The 18,749-nt window shown below is 42.4% G+C and overlaps 1 protein-coding gene across 1 annotated transcript; it reads left to right on the plus strand.

The window, feature by feature from the left end:
• Positions 1-144: 144 nt before the first annotated feature.
• On the plus strand, positions 145-18,494 carry DCAF13 (DDB1 and CUL4 associated factor 13). The gene is made up of 11 exons (XM_075213918.1): positions 145-314; positions 1,759-1,958; positions 4,280-4,387; positions 6,292-6,381; positions 7,179-7,334; positions 8,722-8,799; positions 10,322-10,404; positions 11,289-11,453; positions 11,719-11,854; positions 17,465-17,628; positions 18,191-18,494. The coding sequence occupies exons 1-11, from the start codon at positions 245-247 to the stop codon at positions 18,276-18,278; spliced, it is 1,338 nt and encodes a 445-aa protein (XP_075070019.1). The 5' UTR covers positions 145-244; the 3' UTR covers positions 18,279-18,494.
• Positions 18,495-18,749: the final 255 nt, after the last annotated feature.

The raw sequence follows: 18,749 nt of genomic DNA on the forward strand, positions 1-18,749 counted from the left end.
CGTAATCCTGTCCCCATGGAAGAAGTTCTTACATAACTGGCCATGACGGCTTAATGTGTATTCCCCTAGCGGTCAGCAGTAGCTATAACACCAGCTGTACGTACTGTAAGTAAGGCATGTATGGGCAACCCGGAGTAAAGATGGCCGCTGTGCAGTCTCTGGCGCAGTTTACGTGCTCCCTGTTCGTTCAGTTCCGGCCCATGTGGTGCGTGTAAGGAGCAGAGCGGAGCCCGGTGTTATTACCATGAAAGTCAAGGTTTTGTGCAGGAATCCCGATGATTATGTGCGGGAGACCAAAAAGGATCTCCAAAGAGGTGAGTGCATGACATGGATTGTGTGTGTTGTAAGAGGGAGATCAGGAGGAGTGTGGGGGGTTTCTGGGGACAGAGAGCGGAGGAGTGTGGGGGGTTCCTGGGGACAGAGAGCGGAGGAGTGTGGGGGGTTCCTGGGGACAGAGATCAGGAGGAGTGTGGGGGGGTTCCTGGGGACAGGGAGCGGAGGAATGTGGGGGGGGTTCCTGGGGACAGGGAGCGGAGGAGTGTGGGGGGTTCCTGGGGACAGAGAGCGGAGGAGTGTGGGGGTTCCTGGGGACAGAGATCAGGAGGAGTGTGGGGGGGTTCCTGGGGACAGGGAGCGGAGGAATGTGGGGGGGGTTCCTGGGGACAGGGAGCGGAGGAGTGTGGGGGGGTTCCTGGGGTCAGGGAGCGGAGGAGTGTGGGGGGTTCCTGGGGACAGGGAGCGGAGGAGTGTGGGGGGTTCCTGGGGACAGGGAGCGGAGGAGTGTGGGGGGTTTCTGGGGACAGGGAGCGGAGGAGTGTGGGGGGTTTCTGGGGACAGGGAGCGGAGGAGTGTGGGGGGTTTCTGGCGACAGGGAGCGGAGGAGTGTGGGGGGTTTCTGGCGACAGGGAGCGGAGGAGTGTGGGGGGTTTCTGGGGACAGGGAGCGGAGGAGTGTGGGGGGGGGTTCCTGGGGACAGGGAGCGGAGGAGTGTGGGGGGGGGTTCCTGGGGACAGGGAGCGGAGGAATGTGGGGGGGGGGTTCCTGAGGAATGTGGGGGGGGGTTCCTGGGGACAGGGAGCGGAGGAGTGTGGGGGGGTTCCTGGGGTCAGGGAGCGGAGGAGTGTGGGGGGTTCCTGGGGTCAGGGAGCGGAGGAGTGTGGGGGGTTCCTGGGGACAGGGAGCGTCAGAGTGTGGGGAGGGTCCTGGGGACAGGGAGCGGCAGAGTGTGGGGAGGGTCCTGGGGACAGGGAGCGGCAGAGTGTGGGGAGGGTCCTGGGGACAGGGAGCGGCAGAGTGTGGGGAGGGTCCTGGGGACAGGGAGCGGCAGAGTGTGGGGAGGGTCCTGGGGACAGGGAGCGGCGGAGTGTGGGGGGTTCATGGGGTCAGGGAGCGGAGGAGTGTGTGTGTGGGAGGTTCCTGGGGACAGAGAGCGGAGGAGTGTGGGGGTTCCTGGGGACAGGGAGTGGAGGAGTGGGGGGAGGGGGGTTTCTGTGGTCAGGGAGCGGAGGAGTGTGGGTGGGAGGGGGGGTTCCCGGGGACAGGGAGCGGACCAGTGGGGGGGGGGGGGGGCCAAGGGACAGAGAGCTGGGGAAGAGATTTTCCTAATTTAGTCACAGTGACTATCAATATCACTTGTTCTGTATTACTTTAGCGTTTTTCCTGAATACATTAGTATAAGCAGTATATGGTTACGTGATGGTAAGGTTTTTATTCCATAACCCACAATGTTCATACTACAGTAAATGTTTACCATTTTAGTTCCTCGAAACTATGACCCCTCCCTCCACCCGTTTGAAGTTCCTCGTGAGTACGTCAGAGCACTAAATGCCACCAAACTGGAGCGTGTGTTCGCCAAGCCTTTCGTTGCTGCCTTGGAGGGCCATAGAGATGGAATCAACTGTATGGCTAAACACCCCAGGAGCTTATCCACAGTGTTGTCGGGAGCTTGTGATGGAGAGGTAAGGGTCTCATGGGGATTTATTATAATTCCATTTTTGCAGCTACTTTGACAAATGCATATAGTGGATTCAGAAACAATATCACATCCACATCCAATGTACTTCCACTTTAAGACCATCCACTACATTAACTTGGTGGCAGAATAATCAGGTATTAATGTAGCGATGACTGAATTCCAACCTGCGCTCCTTCTATAAGCAGCTACACTAAACTAAAACAAGGATCGACAACTCCCAAATTGATTAACCAGAAATTTGAGTGAATAAAATGTTCAAGCGCTAATAGTGTTAAATACATATATAATGTTATAATAAGTGAGAAAAATACTTATATAATAGGTGAAAATCTCATTCCCTCATTCAGTAAGACGTGTTGAATTACCGAATAATATTTTCATTTCCAGTGCAGTAAACTATATAAAAAAAACAAAAATACAAACATAGCTGCTTACATATGAACACAAATATATGGTTTTATATCAGTGTTTCTCAACTCCAGTCCTCAGGACCCCTCAAAGTGCAGGTTTTCCAGGTGACAAGGGAAATAATTATACCACCTGTGGATCTGTTAGAATGTGTCAGTCAGTAATGAATACACCTGTGCTTAAGCAAGGAGATATGGAAAACATGCACTGTTAGGGGTCCTGAGGACTGGAGTTGAGAAACACTGTTTTATATGAACATGTGTATATTGATAGTAGATTGTCTCATGAAAGTCAGTTTGTGGTGATATCGTCTTAAGCTGGGTACACACTACACAGTTTTCATCCAATAATCGGCTAAATCAACCGACATAGGACCGCTCGTTCAAAAGTCGGGTCAGTGTGTGCAGTGACACGACGGTCGAAAGTCTGCCCAAATGGACGATTGTCGCCTCATTTGGTTGGTCGTACCGTTCAATATTTTCCAATCTCGTTCCGTTGTGTAGTGTGTATAAACTTCCGACCGATCCACAACAGTGCGTACGAAATTACAGTCATTGCTCACGACAACATGGCTGTAAAAAGTCGCTAAAGGGACGTCCGCTCTTCCCTTTATCGTCCTTAACAAGGCTAGTGTGTATGCAGTCCATGGACCGAGCGATCGGAACATCGATCGCATGTAAAATCACTTGGCATAAAAAGTTGGTTGAAATTTCTGTAGTGTGTACCCAGCTTTAGGGAGTGATCTTACTAAAAAGAAAATCAATATGTGCATTGTATATAATTGTGAATATATTCTTTCCAATACTGTGATATCTTCTGCTACTTGTTATGATGAGCTGACACATCCATATTGGTATGTATGTGGAAAACATGAAAAATAACAAAGCAATATCTAGTGTGATGCCGTTTAAATTGAATGCCTTTAATTAAAACTTTTTGTAAAAGCAATAAAAAATATATAAGGACTTCTTGGGCAAAATGAGAATAGATGGATTCCTACCAGATTACACAGATGTTAAGCGTGATACATATCGTTGCAAATCCTAGGAAGCTCACAATGCTGCATCCTTCAGGTGATAGATCTTGCTAGTGGGATTCCCATAGGCACACCAGAGTTCACAAGCCATTCACACGCAACACGTTTCAACCTTTAAATGAGGTCTTTTTCAAAGATATTTGCATATTGTAGTAATAGCATAAACTATGTCTAATGTATGCATCTTCCTGTACTAGACACAGCTAAAGGGAATTACACTTCCAGATGACTTGTATGCATTGACTTGCACAAGTCCAAATGCAGCTTTACTAAATACATTGCTATTCCTTTCTAGCTTCCCTCTGTGCTTTTTTTTTTGAGCCATGTCTTTATATCAACAGCCAGGGTTGTTACTTTCGTTGCCTTGAGGTACAACACAATGCAAACAAAATAGCAATATAAAGAAACAACTATGCTTGAGTTTGATGATATAAATGCATGTCTGAAAAACACAGACGCTAGCCAGAAGGATCACACAATCTTTTCAGTAAGTGTTGTTGGAGGGAATGTACTGGGCAATAAATTTACGTAAAGGAGGAAGATCTCTTTCGGGGAATAATTATTTGTAGCTCAGAGTGCCTTTTAAAGTTGATTCCTGACCATGAAATAACCTATAATTAAATAGTACATAAACTACTGAAGAGTTTTAGCAATTTGTTACAAAAATATTTGAGCTTTATTAAGAGTTTTTTTTTTTTTAATTTGTTTTTCTGTTTTTGTTTTTTTTAGTTAAATTGGTGACCTCTGCCACTGTAACCCATTCAGACCGGCACGTATTTCATGTTGTAAAGACAACAGCGTTGTTTTAATTCCGTTGGGCATACAATAACCTGTATTTGGATATACTTTTTTTTTCTCAGGTGAAGATTTGGAATCTGGTGACACGGAAGTGTACCCGAACAATACAAGCACATGAAGGATTTGTCCGGGCGCTGTGTGTTCGCTTCTGCGGAAGCTCCTTTTTTACGGTATGTACACTTGACGATTTCCTCATACAACAAACCAGTACAGATGATTAGTTTATCTGCAGTTTTCCAACTCGTCTGACAACCAGGCCCATTGTACAAGTTCTTTTACGAAATTCCAGCTCGTCCGTGTATAAATGTTGTGAGGCCATTTCTTTGCAATCTGATGCTTTGAGATTCCATTTACAGGTTCAGTCTCCGTATTAAGCATAGCATTATATTGTGGTCTGCAATAACCATTTACATAGTTACAAATAGAGCGTCAGATGTTAACAACATGGCTGACAAGACAGCTGTTGTGTCTGAGCCTTCAAACTCTGATTTTGGTAGGAGTCACGTGTCAAGTGTCGAAAGTTATGCCAATAAGTTGTGGTATCCAGTATAACGATTTTAATTGGGCAAAACCATTCATGATTTTTGAGTGGAGTGACCCATTAAGCATAGATGAAGGAATTTGAGTCTGAGGGGGAAATTCAATTAGGCGCGGAGTATCTCCAGAAAATCAGTGAGACGCTTTGCGGTGGAGATTTGACAGAGATCTCCGGTCATTTTGGGGTGTGAGGGAAAAATGAGCAGAGGCTTCTATTATAATTGCCGGCAACGTGCATTTCACGAACATGCTCACAGCTGCCGTGACTTTGGGTGGTCGCTGTATGAGGTTACACACAGTTCCAGCACTCAAGTCTCTCTCTACCTATCACACAGGTTATAGACCTACTGAATCGCCCCCCACACAGCGCTCTCACACACTAAATTTATAGATTTACTGTACAAAAGTACAGGGCATTCAGATATAAAAAAAATAATTAATAAACAATTGACATAACCTACACAAGCAAAACAGTTTAAAATAAAAAGGGGTTACATTCAGAGTATAACTTGCATGAGTTGTATAATCTGTGTCATGGGAAATTGGCTAGGAAGTTGGAAAGCTTATCATTGTCGATTGATTTTCCCAAAAGACTGACAATTTGTTGTAACTGGTCTCAGCTTTTTTAAAGACACCTTTACGTCTTTCCCACCTCCCAAGGGTTGTGGTCTGTGATACTTTTTTCAATCACCATTTGCATGTTGTCTGATTTACTACCCAATTCTACTATGTGACCTAACTTTTCTGTGGAGCGTCACACAGACCCAATTTTATTATTAATAAATCCCCTATGAATTTGTCCATCTTTTGATACCAAACAGGCCTCGATACAGTGTCTTAGTAGAGCTTACCCTCATTTCCTTAACTTCACTGTGTGGTAAAATGCTTCATTTGGCATATGAGCTGCCCTTCATCATGCTATTGAGGAATATGTGGTTGATCACTACTTTTATTGATTTTAAGTGCCCTATTTTAAAATGGACTTCTTTTGTCTATATAAAACTATAGCCAAGTCAACAAATGGCCTCTTTGAGCCAGACACCATGGTGAGCAGTTCCTAAAAGTCTATTGCGGTGTCCAAAAACCAACTTGTGTCAGGATATAGCTCACAGCTGGGGCTCTTTGAAGCTGTCACAGGTGACACTGCTATCTTCTAACACTGAGATGTGCAGAGCCATCAAATACACATACAACAGACTTTCTGACTTCACATTTTACACTTTAGTAGCTCAACTTATCCATGGATTCAATTAATATATCGTATTTACACTGCAGTTATGATTTAGGCCTTATTCCCCACAATTATATGATGGGCTAACCCTTCTAAATAAATGTAAGTTCTCTAAGTTCACGACATCGCACTGTCCGCATGTCACATCGCCAGCAATTGAATTTCTCCCTAAAGCTCGTAAACAATCCGTCCATCCCTTTGCACCCCCCCCCCCCCCCAAATTATATGCATGCGAACACAAACCACTATCATATATACTCAGCAAATAAATCTTCATTCCTTTAGTTGTTTTCATTTGTGTTTTAGGTTGGTGATGATAAGACGGTGAAACAGTGGAAGATGGAAAACCCGGGATATGGAGAGAAAGAAGAGCCTATCCATACAATACTGGGCAAGGTATATAGTTTATTATATAACCATTCCTTTTTATCCAAAGATGTTCAACCACTTACAGACTATTTAAAAATCTTTATTGCATGACCTATAAATGCATGTTATAATATTACGGTGGTCTAGAGGTTAGCATTGCTGGCTCACAGTGCTGGGGAAAGGGCACTGCCTGTGTGGAGTTTGTATGTTCTCCCCGTGTTCGCGTGGGTTTCCTCCCAGTGTCCTAAAACATACTGGCATGTTAAATGGCTGCTGCCAAAAATAGACCCTAGTGTGTGATTGTGTTTGTGTGGTACAGAACGTAGATTGTAAGCTCCAGTGGTGCAGGCACTGATGTGAATAAATAATAATTATTAGCTGTATAGCCCTTATCCGCGTTAAAATTACTGTATTAACGGAAATAGTGCATTGAATCCACCCTTAGATTAAATAGACACAAACCTGAATGTTTTTATTAGTGATGGCAAAAGAGCGATTAAAACTAATCAAGGTCTAATCAAATGTTTAAGTCTATAGGTATATATTCATCCATCCGGTGGTAATGTATAATGGTATCTATAGGAAGAGAAGCTAGTTGATTATTTACCTTTAGTCCTGCTGTGTAATAATTACATGTGAAATCTCAGTGCCAACCCGCTCCCACCCCAAGTTTAGTCATGGATGGGGTAAAGCCCATTCAGATTTGTGTGATATACCTGTATTTCGGATAACTGTTGTGCGTACTCTTCTGTGGTCCTTTGAATGCCCTCTCTATCCACACACAAGCACGTCTCGCAGTTCTCCCCTCTTATATCTGTCTGCAGACTGTATACACCGGGCTGGATCACCACTTGAAGAATGCTGTGTTTGCTACATGTGGACAACAGGTGGATATCTGGGACGAACAACGATCCAGCCCCATGCGATCCTATACGTGGGGAGTTGACAGCATCTCCAGCGTCCGATTTAACCCCATAGAGGTAACACTTCTGTGATTTATCCTTAACACTCATATATCCTTTTGGGTATATTATGCAGCTACATAACTTGCTATAAAGTTTACAATCTTTTAGTGGGATTACTTGCACTTTTCTATACTTTAGTCATTTCTGTTTTCCAGACCTGCCTTAAGCTAAATAAAAAGCTGGTTTAGATGAACACATTAGGTAAATAACGTTTATACAGAAAGCTTCTGAGACCCAAAGCTGTATTTAAATGTTTATATGATATGAACAATATGTAAATTCTATTGCTGCACCAGGGTTAGTATAGGAATAAAATAAATGTACCAAACCATACCCCAAAACGTATATATAGCGAGAGAAGATTGTTTAAAACGAATATTTTATTTAAAATAACATACAATGTCGCTTGCAATCATATGATTGCAACCTTTACTTCTACATTAATTGGTAGAAAATAGGTATATATACAATGCTGCTACGATAGGTAGAGTATAGAACATGGAAAGCATTTGTTTTCATGACATAGCCATCAAGGATTAATCTAATTTGATGACAATCGTTCCAATCCGTTGTATCTTATGTATAAACAAAATAATTCCAAATAAAATAATGTAAAGCAAATCCCAGCCTAGCAGGACCAGAGGACGCAACGGCAGAAACGCTGGAAGGAATAGTAATACCATAGAATAGAGGAGATCTTCTCGCTAAACAGCTTGCGCCCGAGCAGGGTGTACTACTAGATCAGTGTTTCTCAACTCCAGTCCTCCGGACCCCCTAGCAGTACGTGTTTTCCATATCTCCTTGCTGGAGCACAGGTGTATTCATTACTGACTGACACAGTGTAGCTGGTGGATGGAAAAGCACAACCGCCAAACTTATTAGAAATTATTCCCATCTCTGCTTACACAAGCACATATGCTGATTGTTTCTGTATAGTATTTGGCTAGATGTAGCAAAGTGTTTTTACCAATGATTAAAACAAATACCTGACGCGTTTCTCCATGCAAGATGGCTTCGTCAGTGGTATCCAAGTGGCCTGGAAAGAGGCATTTAAACTGATCTCAACCAATCAGGAGGAGAGCTTTAATTATCCCTAATTAACCGCTCATATACCCATCATATACATTTATACTCTTGTATAGTTACAGGGTTATTAAACCATAATCTTATTATTTTAAAAAATAATACATATATCCAAATCCGCTCAATCCTATGAAATTAATATCAAAATTAATCCGTTCGGAATTTTTATTCCACAAACATTGCTAAATCTATTATTGATTTTTTGTTTTTGTAAGTATGTGAAATATGATCTAAAAGCAGGGTTACTAACATATTGCAGATGAACAAATCTTGCCAGGTGAATGGTTGATTGTTATAAAATGTAAGTTCTGTTTTTCAGACCCACATATTGGGAAGCTGTGCTGCTGACAGAAGTATTGTCCTCTATGACATGCGGAAACCAACACCATTAAAAAAGGCGAGTAGACCGTTCTCGGGGCCTTGTTAGGGTGGCGAGTAAAGGACAATCCTTATCCCTTCATGAGAGGCGCTGTGTTGTAGAAGCAGGACCCCTGAGTACGTCCCCACACTGTCCCCATTTGTGAGCTGAAGCTATGTTTATGTCAGTGCTGCCAATGAAATCGCTAGCAACCAATGAGATTACCGTGGTAAGAGGCCACGCCTTATCCTTAGTGATGTCACCGGTTTACATTGAATTGACAGGCTGCCTTCTACTGAATACTGCAAGCACTGTGTGTAATCCATAGGAAGACTTATCTGTTTAATTAAATCCAATGTTAAGAGAACTCATTTTATTTTTGTGTGCAAAACATTCATAAATAACGACAGCTTGAAAGAGCCAAAGCAAAGTCCACAGAGAGAGATGTCATAGAAGAATACGAGTTACATTGTAATGAAAAAAACTTTGGTTAGTGTAGTACTTACAAAAGCAGTAGTACCAATATCCTCAGGTCCCCTCCGCACAGAGATTGTCCTATCTCACTATTGGGTTCTATTTGCATAGGTTATCGAACTGTCAATATACTTATATATTGTGTACCTTTTTAAAACTTTGGAGAGCAGTATATTTATACTTATACAGTATATTGTTTTTAGCAAGTTAGTTAGAATAACCAAATTCACAAACAAAGCTTGATGTTGTTTGGGTGGAGTTGGTCAATGTCAGTAAAATAAAGAAAGATTCCTTACGTGCGATCCTTAGATCTACAGAGTCTCATTATCTCGCTAAAGCTGAGTATACACTAATGCAATCTTACTGCTGGTGTGATAACAATTTCACCAATTACTGAAAGTCCTGATGAGCATGCAGATTCATGTGTACACACCTACGTGATTTACCTTCAGATCTGTGCTCCTCATCTGTCATAACCATCTGCTGAAAAGATTGTGACTGCGCACTCTATAGAGATCTGCCTACACTACTGGGTGTGAGTGCGTACACACTTATACATTTGCCCGACATCGTTTCATCGTTGATTGTGATTTTTAGGAAGTTTAACACCAAATCGAACAATACAATGTGCTTTGGTATGATGCAACATGATTGTGGGAGTGTACACACTAATGCTCACAGTCGTTTATTGTGCGATCTGCACGATAATTGCATCAATGTGTCCCCAGCTTAATAGTCCGAGCAGCAGACCTTTCCTCCACTGAGGAGGCCTTTCTCAGGCTACTGCTGCGTTGTCGTGGTTCTTCACCGCACTGCAGCAGTTGGAGAAAAAAAGTCTTTCCCAAACCAGGAGAGAGGACCCCCCTGCTCATTACAATCCTCTCGTGGCACCCAGAGGATTGGGGAGCAGAGATAACTGAGCTTTTGCCATTTTATTAACCTTGCTTCTATCTGTAATTGTGTTGTCATGATTTGCTTGTACAAACCATTGACCTTGGTTCAGTGTTGAATAAAAACGTTATACACAACAGCACACGTCGGCTGCTTGTAGGTGTTATTAATCAATGAACTTTCTCTCTTGTGACAGATTATTCTAGAAATGAGAACAAATGCTATCTGCTGGAACCCAATGGAAGCATTCATATTTACAGCAGCTAATGAAAACTACCAGTAAGTATGAATAGTCTGCGTGGACAGAGTGTCGTGACGTAATTATAGAGTTGCAGGGGTAAACACAGGATCTTTTTGTATGTGATTCTGCTAACAGATTATATATATATTTATTTTTTACTTGGCGAAACGCGTGGTAAAAGGGCTTATAAATACAGTCCTAGAATAGTGCAGAAATCTCATTGCCCTGCGGAGGAGCCAGTCTAAGGATCTACCTCAACCGGCTGTACAGTAGCTGCTCCCCTGTCATACCTTTGTCCGCCTATGTGGGGTTTGGTACACCTATACTCAGCCCTAAATTTATCTCATGAAGTGTTGTTCCTCATAACTGCAATAAACTGTTCTTCAGTTTACTGCATCTTCTGACTGTGGTGGATTCAGCCCTGGGACCTGGACTCGATTTTGCTTGGTTCTTGATCATGTGACATATAGAAGTTGACACTGTTTTGTACAGTACAAAAGCACCGAAATGCGTTGACCGGAAATCACTGAAAATGCATGTAGTCTCCTTCCTGGTAGCCAGGCCTGCTCATACGTAGAAAGATCTGTTGATGGTGGCCCATAATGAAGGAGTAGATTTATCAGGCCTTCTAAAACAGAAAAGTAAAGTTGTTGCCCACAGCTACCAATTGGATCCTAGCTATTATTTTATGGAATGCGCTAGATAAATGATAGCTAGAATCTGGTTGTTATGGGCAACACATCCACTTTTCCTTTATAGAAGGTTTGATAAATCTACCCCGAAGTCTTTATAGAAAGCTTAACTTGTTGGCTATTTGCTTGTTTCTTGTTTTTTCTCTTGTTTTATATCATTATGGTACATTCTTTTGATTTATCAACAGTCTACAAAAGGTACATGCTCACTGTAACCTATCTCTCTGCAGGTTGTACACGTATGACATGCGCAAAGTTGATGCCCCAGTAATGGTGCACAAGGACCACGTATCGGCCGTGCTGGATGTCGATTACTCCCCCACCGGGAAGGAATTCGTGTCTGCCAGCTTTGATAAATCCATTAGAATCTTCCCAGTTCAACGTGGGCACAGCAGGTGGGTGTCTCCACAGACTCATTAGAAAAAGGACATAAGAGCACCGATTCCTAGTTAATGAATAAGATGCATTCGCATGAATCGCGGTTCAGTTCACAGAACAGCTGCATCCACTGTGTTTACTGACTAAGGTTGCTGTCTATTAAACATAATAAGCAAAATGCACATTTTAAAGGGGAAGCTTTGTTCCATCCAATACCGTGTGCATCGTCTCCCCCCTATAGTTTCCAAGTAACTGGACTCTAACCTCTTTTTTTGATCACAGGGAAGTGTATCACACAAAGAGGATGCAGCACGTAACCTGTATCAGGTGGTCGGCTGACAGCAAGTACATTCTGTGCGGATCAGACGAAATGAACATCCGTATATGGAAAGCCAACGCTTCTGAGAAACTTGGCCTGGTAAGATCACTGGCGATGTCCAAGAAAGCAATACATTAATTGCAGCCGCAGAGTCCCTGCACTGCAGCCATGGCCAGATTGTAGTGTCATAGGAATGTGATTCACACCACTATATGAGTCATCCCATCCTGACGTGAGTCCGCAGTACCTAGGTGGCTACCAAGGTGATTACAGAATGGTCTTTTCATATGCTAAGTTCCCACTTCCGTACTGCCTACAAATCATAGGACTATTGCCGATCAGGAGAAGAAATGTGTCTGTTCTTCCTGGTGGTTTGTCAAAGACAAACACAAAGGTTCTCCATACACTTAAATAGCAATAAACATATGATGGGGTGTGATTAAAAACCGATGTTGCTACAATTGAGTGTGAAAAATAGCTTTTGGGACCTTTTTCTTAAAAAAAAAAAAAAAAAAAATGGCTTCACTTTAACCACAATTTCCTAGTCTTTGTTCAGATTAACTGGATACAAGAATTGCTGGATATTTTGTTGTTTAAAGATGGGTGTCCGGGAAGCTAGTCCTGCTATGACCGCATATCCAGCAATGTATGGTCGGTGATGGAGCAGTGTTGCTGGCTTTAACATTTAGAATTGGGGAAATCCAGCTAGAAGATGCAGTATTGCTTCTAAGCAAAACAGCGTTGCGCTCCAGGGAGGGGGAGGGCACTTTGATATGCGCGGACAGGTTTAGAGTTGGAAGGGGGCGTGTCCTAGCTCAACTCTGAATTGCAGTGTAAGGATTAAGCTGGCCAGTATTCGCACCCCTTATATCACAACATCCAGGTGCAAGCTTGCAGCCTTCCGATGGGATTATAGCCAACGTTAAATGAAGCCCTTTGTCTGGTCTGAGGCTGACAATTACCCCACTATGGGGGATTATACATGGGGGAAGTAGAGGGGCTACACTGCCTTGTTATTGGATTTAGTTCTGAGGTTGAACAGTAAGAAAAGTGGAAACGGATGAAGAAAACTATAAGTAGTTTTCATTTGCGTTAAGCATGAGAAGTTCACAAGCACAAAGTTGAGTTGTAGTTTAAAATGGCATTTTTATCAGACTATGAGATTTTCAGGCCGGTCTCTGTGTCCTATTGTGACCTCATTTCATCCACTAGAGTCTAGTCCCAAACCCAGTCCTCAGGGTTCCCCAGCAGTGCAGGTTTTCCATATCTCCTTGCTGGAGCACAGGTGTATTCATTACTGACTGACACATTGTAACAGATCCACAGGTGGTCCTAATTATGTCACATGTGATCCGGAAAACCTGCACTGTTAGGGAGCCCTGAGGACTGTGTTTGGGAAACCCTGTCTAGTGACTAGACACCATGCCTGTGTATAAATCCCCTTTCTGCAGTTACTTTCTCTAGCCCATTAGGGTAGCTATAGACATGTAGGCAAACCACAATAGAACACCAAAACCATGAATAGTTTAGTGGTTTATGTAATAAAGTTTTTTATTTTGTGCAAATTACTTTTAAGAATGTTATAAGTGATCAGTTTCTTAACCACACGGGGGCGCTATCCAGCTTTGCACCACTGCAGGTGACTTCAAGTCTCCCGTAAATAGTACTTTGTTTGTTTACTTCTTACAGTGTTCAGGTCATTGCTCAACACTTTACCAGAAAACACAATTAATGGAATCCTAATTTGTTTTCCTCCTAGCATGCATCCAATGCAAATAGCCAAGAACGTGTTACTTTGTAGCCATTTAATTACAGAGGGCATCCACAGGGGTCCTGGAGGGGGTTTACTGTCTTCACTTACAGTTCAGAGGAGAATACAGCTGTAGTGTTGTCAGTGACCTCTTTAGATTCTCTTAAAATCACAGGCTCCACCAGTCAGGGTGTTTAACGCTATAGTGGCCTTTTATTAAAGTTTACATGTTTGTGTTGCTGCTTCTTCTATAAGACAATAGTACTCCCATATAGGACTGTGTTTACTAAATAGATCAACTAAGCACGTGATAGGCTATTTGTAGGGGCAGTGTAGTCCTTTTCCTTTCTTTTGATTTTCTTCTGACGTCATTTTCATAATTGTGGTTTTTGGGTAATGGTCTAGGTTACATGGTTAATGTCTTATATTCATAATTCCCTGTCTTATTGCTAAAGAGAATATTTAAAATAGTTATCATCATCACCATTTATTTATATAGCGCCACTGATTCCGCAGCGCTGTACAGAGAACTCACTCACATCAGTCCCTGCCCCATTGGGGCTTACAGTCTAAATTCCCTAACATACACACACAGACAGACTGAGAGAGACTAGGTTCAATTTTAATAGCAGCCATTTAACCTACTAGTATGTTTTTGGAGTGTGGGAGGAAACTAGAGCACACGGGGAGAACATACAAACTCCACACAGATAAGGCCATGGTCGGGAATTGAGCTCATGACCCCAGTGCTGTGAGGCAGAACTGCTAACCACTAATAAATAAATGTTTTACCTGTAAAGAAAAACTCCAGCAATCTGCAATGGTTTAGTACAACCTTAAACTGAGCATAAGAGTCATTTGATTGGTGGCTCAGTGGTTAGCACTTTTGCCTCACAGCACTGGGGTCATGAGTTCAATTCCCCACCATGGCCTTATCTGTGTGGAGTTTGTATGTTCCCCACCGTGTTTGCGTGGGTTACCTCTGGGTGCTCAGGTTTCCTCCCACACTCCAAAAACATAATAGTAGGTAATTGGCAGCTATTAAATTGACCTTAGCCTCTCAGTCTGTGTGTGTGTGTATGTTAGGGAATTCGGACTGTAAGCTCCAATGAGGCAGGGACTGATGTGAGTGCTATATAAATAGCTGATGATGATTTGCTCAGTTGTTACCCAATGATCGGCATAGTGCAATGACTGTAATCCAAGGACTCAGTAGGAGAATTAAGATATTGATACAGATAAGGTAAGGGTTTAAATTGCAAAATATACCCTTTGGGTGGTTTTTGCACATTTAAATCCCTTTAAAAAAAAATCCTAACCGGACTTCATCTTTAAATTGTAAAGTTTCCTGGATCTTAAGTTTTCAGGGATAAACTAATATATACAGTCTCATTAAAGCAAATTCACGACCATGACAATTGGAAGCGACAAAATTCCTTGGTCATGAAGTGGTTAAGGACTCGGTAGAAAGCTAGGACATATATCGCTAGGATTGTTAACCCTCTCATATGCCCCTTGTGGTTGTTTTATGTACTGCCATGAGATATGATTTTGATGTATGATTGAGCTCCCATAATTTTGATATAAAAACTGGAAATACCATTTGAACTGAAGGTTGTTCATCCCAAAAAATCCTACCAATACTTTCTTTTTAGGTCCCTAGTAAGATTAAACTGTTCTGGGAACCTATTTCCATTTACCCAGTTATATTGGGGTACATCAGGAGTCTGTATTGTGGAAAAATAAGTATTGTGAGTTAAAGCTTTTTGGTTAAAACGAAAAACATGTCTGTCTTTGTAAACAGGGACATGTGGGGCAACACAAATGAAGGGTGATAGATGATGATCCATCTATGATGGATGTCTGAAGGACCACTATTTCTGTACAAATTCACAAATTCCCATTGGATCAGAATATTTACGAGTTGAATATTACAGTAGATCAGCCTATTCTGTACAGCAGATCCCCAGATAACTACTCTCGTTCCCTCCAGGCAAAGTACAGACACACTCGGCTGATGTGATGAAACGGTTAAATTTGCTGCCTCTCCGCCCAGAGGTTTTGCTCTACAAAACTGTTTAGTTTGTACTAAATCAGCAACAGCACTTTACTCATTCTCAATTAAATTAAAGAAAATCATTGCTTTTAATTAGAATAAAAGCTCTCTCACTTGGATGCTGTTGACAATTTGCTGCACAATGGGGGAAATAAAAATTGTGGGCTCTATTCCGGCTGGCTCAGGGAAATGTCAATAATTACATTACATGAAGGGCCAACGATGGTCATGTTCACATGGATCCTCCGCTGATTTAAGGGTGGACGTTTAGTGAAATCGAGTAAACAATTTGCATCCAGGTCTTCAGTGAGGTTTTTCCCAAGTCCCATAAATAATGAACCACGGTGAACTCCAATAATGTTTGTCTAGTTCAGATATAAAATATGAATCTTCGTCTCATTAAGTGAATGGCAGCCTCTGTGCCGCTGAGTCACCGGCTGTCGTAAGATGCACTGATAGATCTGACCACTTGGTGGTCATGGCCAGAAGGTGTTGCCACTACGTCAGCAATGTGGTCATTGGCGATTTTCTCCCCTATCAAGTCAGAAACCACTTGTTTCGCTAAACAGACTGACTGTATTCTTGATTGGATTCTGTTGTAATATCTCCCATAGGATGTTTATGCAACTTCTTGATAAAAAAAATTGACCATGCATGATTTTTAAAGCAAAACTAAAGGCATTGCATAATGTTTAATGTTGCATCTTCCCCCCTCCCCCCCAAAATTGGTAGAACTACAGGTGACCTGTGCCTGGAATCTGCATTTCAGGAGAATAGTTACCTATCTCATAGTGGGTTGTTAGACAGAAGCTGATTGGACGAACCATGGCTTGTCCAATCGGCTTCTAACACAGGGTTTGTCGAATGCCAGGAGCCAGGTAGCCAATGCACCTCCTTGGCTCTTACATTTTACTCCTCACCTGAATTTTTTATGATTTTGTCCACCCTTGCTTACACAGCACAGTTTGTGTTCAAAATTATATTGCTACTATTTGCAGGAAGGGAATTGAGGTTTGAGTTCCTGTGTTATACATTTGTTCTTGTCCACACTGGTGTCTCCGTTAGCCTATCAGGACGTCGCTGTATCCGGAAGAAATGCGCTCCTAGACGCTTCTTGGTTTGGTTCCTAAGCACCAGATTGCTTAGGAAGAATGCTGTGGTCTTGTATGTAATATACAGCCCTGGGGATCAGAGCGTTGAAAGGGAAAATAAATAAAATAGGCATAGTAAGTGTCCAGCATGATGTAATATATAAACCACTTTGATTTACAGTGACAAGCCCAGTTTAATGTATGTTCAGAGTAACAAAGTGGAACAGTCACTTAAAATGCGCATTGTTCAGTTGTCTTATACAGCAGAAGCCAAACAGATTACAACAAAGCTAACTGAGAAAGTTGTGTGATTTCCACCCCTAATACAGTGTAGTACAGTGTTTTTCTCATTATTATACAAGCAGAATAAACCAGGTATCAGGTCCTTATTCACTTGTATTTAAATTAGACAGATTGCGGTTTGCACCCGACAACCTTAAACTCGCTGCCTATTGCAAGGACACAATAGTTTCTTCTACTAATTAGTTATTGAACTTTCAGAAGATCATTTATTAAAAAGCATCTTCTGAAGGTCAAACTTGGAAGCGTTAGTAATGCCAGGTTCAAGACCTCCGACACAGAAGCATTATCAAGAACCCCAAGCTGGCATTACTTGGCCCCAAGCTGGCATTACTTGGCCCCAAGCTGGCATTACTTGGCCCCAAGCTAGCATTACTCTCTCAATGGGTATGTTCTTAGTATGTAGTATAGTAACTAATAGTAGCCACTGGGCCGATTCCATACGTGGTCTCTATCTATACTTGTAGCGGTGCTCTTTGTGTAACGCCTGTATATTTGCTTGTTTGTTTTAGTTATCCCCACGAGAGAGGGCCGCTCTGCACTACAGCGAGAAGCTAAAGGAGAAATTCCAACATCATCCACAGATCAAGAGAATCGCACGACACAGACACCTCCCGAAACCCATATACAGCCAGATAAAGGAACAGCGCATCATGATAGAAGCCCGCCGCAAGAAGTATGTATACCTCCTACCGCGTATTGTGCACCATGGATCGGCGGTGTGTCCGAGGTTATGGGTGGTACTGGTGATTTGTGACATGCTTTTATGTTCAAGTTGACCCATAGAAACCATTAGAATAATATTGGTGAAGGGGAAGAATTGATAATGGATGCCGTCATGTATATACCCCCTATGACAGAGTGGCTGTCGTCTGCACTCAGTGGAGGCTGCCATGCAAGTGCAGCCAACATTGCTCATAGGTTCATGTCTGCACTAAAACCATAGCAACCAATCAGCAATTATCTTATATGTCTACAGCAAGTTATTCAATAAAAGGAACCATTTGATTGGCTACTGTGGTTTTAGTACAGATTCGGACTTGTGTGCTTGTAACATTTACTGAGTGGCTTCCTATCGTCTGTGCTTTTCTGAGCGAGCTCTAGTAGTGGATTTCAGAATCTGATGTGGGGAGAACACAGCACTGACTTAAAGAGATTAAAACTGAGTATTTGAAGGTTGAGATTCGTACAATGTTCCATATGCCTTCCCTCGTTCTAATAAACAATCTCTTTTCCAGGGAACTAAATCGACGCAAACACAGCAAAGAGGGCACAGTGCCAGTCGTGCCAGAGAAGAAGAAAGCTGTGGTCGCTGTGGTGGAATAAAAGTTGCCTGTGTGTCATCACCTGGATATGTGGCACAATACTTCTCCCTCCTTTCAGTCCAGGGATCTGTCCTGGGGGAAAAGTAGATCTCTTTCCTTGAGAGACTAGTTGGGCTTATCATGGAAACAATCCCTCGGATTGTCCTTAATCCTGTGTAAAGTGTTTGTATATCTTTTATGGTTTTTAAATTCTTCTTGAAATAAAAAACTGACTGTTTCACTGTGTTGTGTGATCTGACTTGTGGGTCCATCTTGTATTGCATCACATAGCAACCTGTGGCTCCCCAGGTGTTGTGAAACTACAAGCCCCAGCATGCTTTGCCAGTAGATAGACATCTGATTGCTGGTAGGGCATGATGGGACTTGTAGTTTCACAACACCTGGATTGCCACAGTTTTGCCAGACCTGTGCTAAAGCTATTGAGATCAAAATAAAGTGGGCTCAGAACAAAAAAGGAGTCAAGCCACAGCAC

Source organism: Mixophyes fleayi, chromosome 5 (genome assembly GCF_038048845.1).
Source record: "Mixophyes fleayi isolate aMixFle1 chromosome 5, aMixFle1.hap1, whole genome shotgun sequence".
NCBI classification, from domain to species: domain Eukaryota; kingdom Metazoa; phylum Chordata; class Amphibia; order Anura; family Limnodynastidae; genus Mixophyes; species Mixophyes fleayi.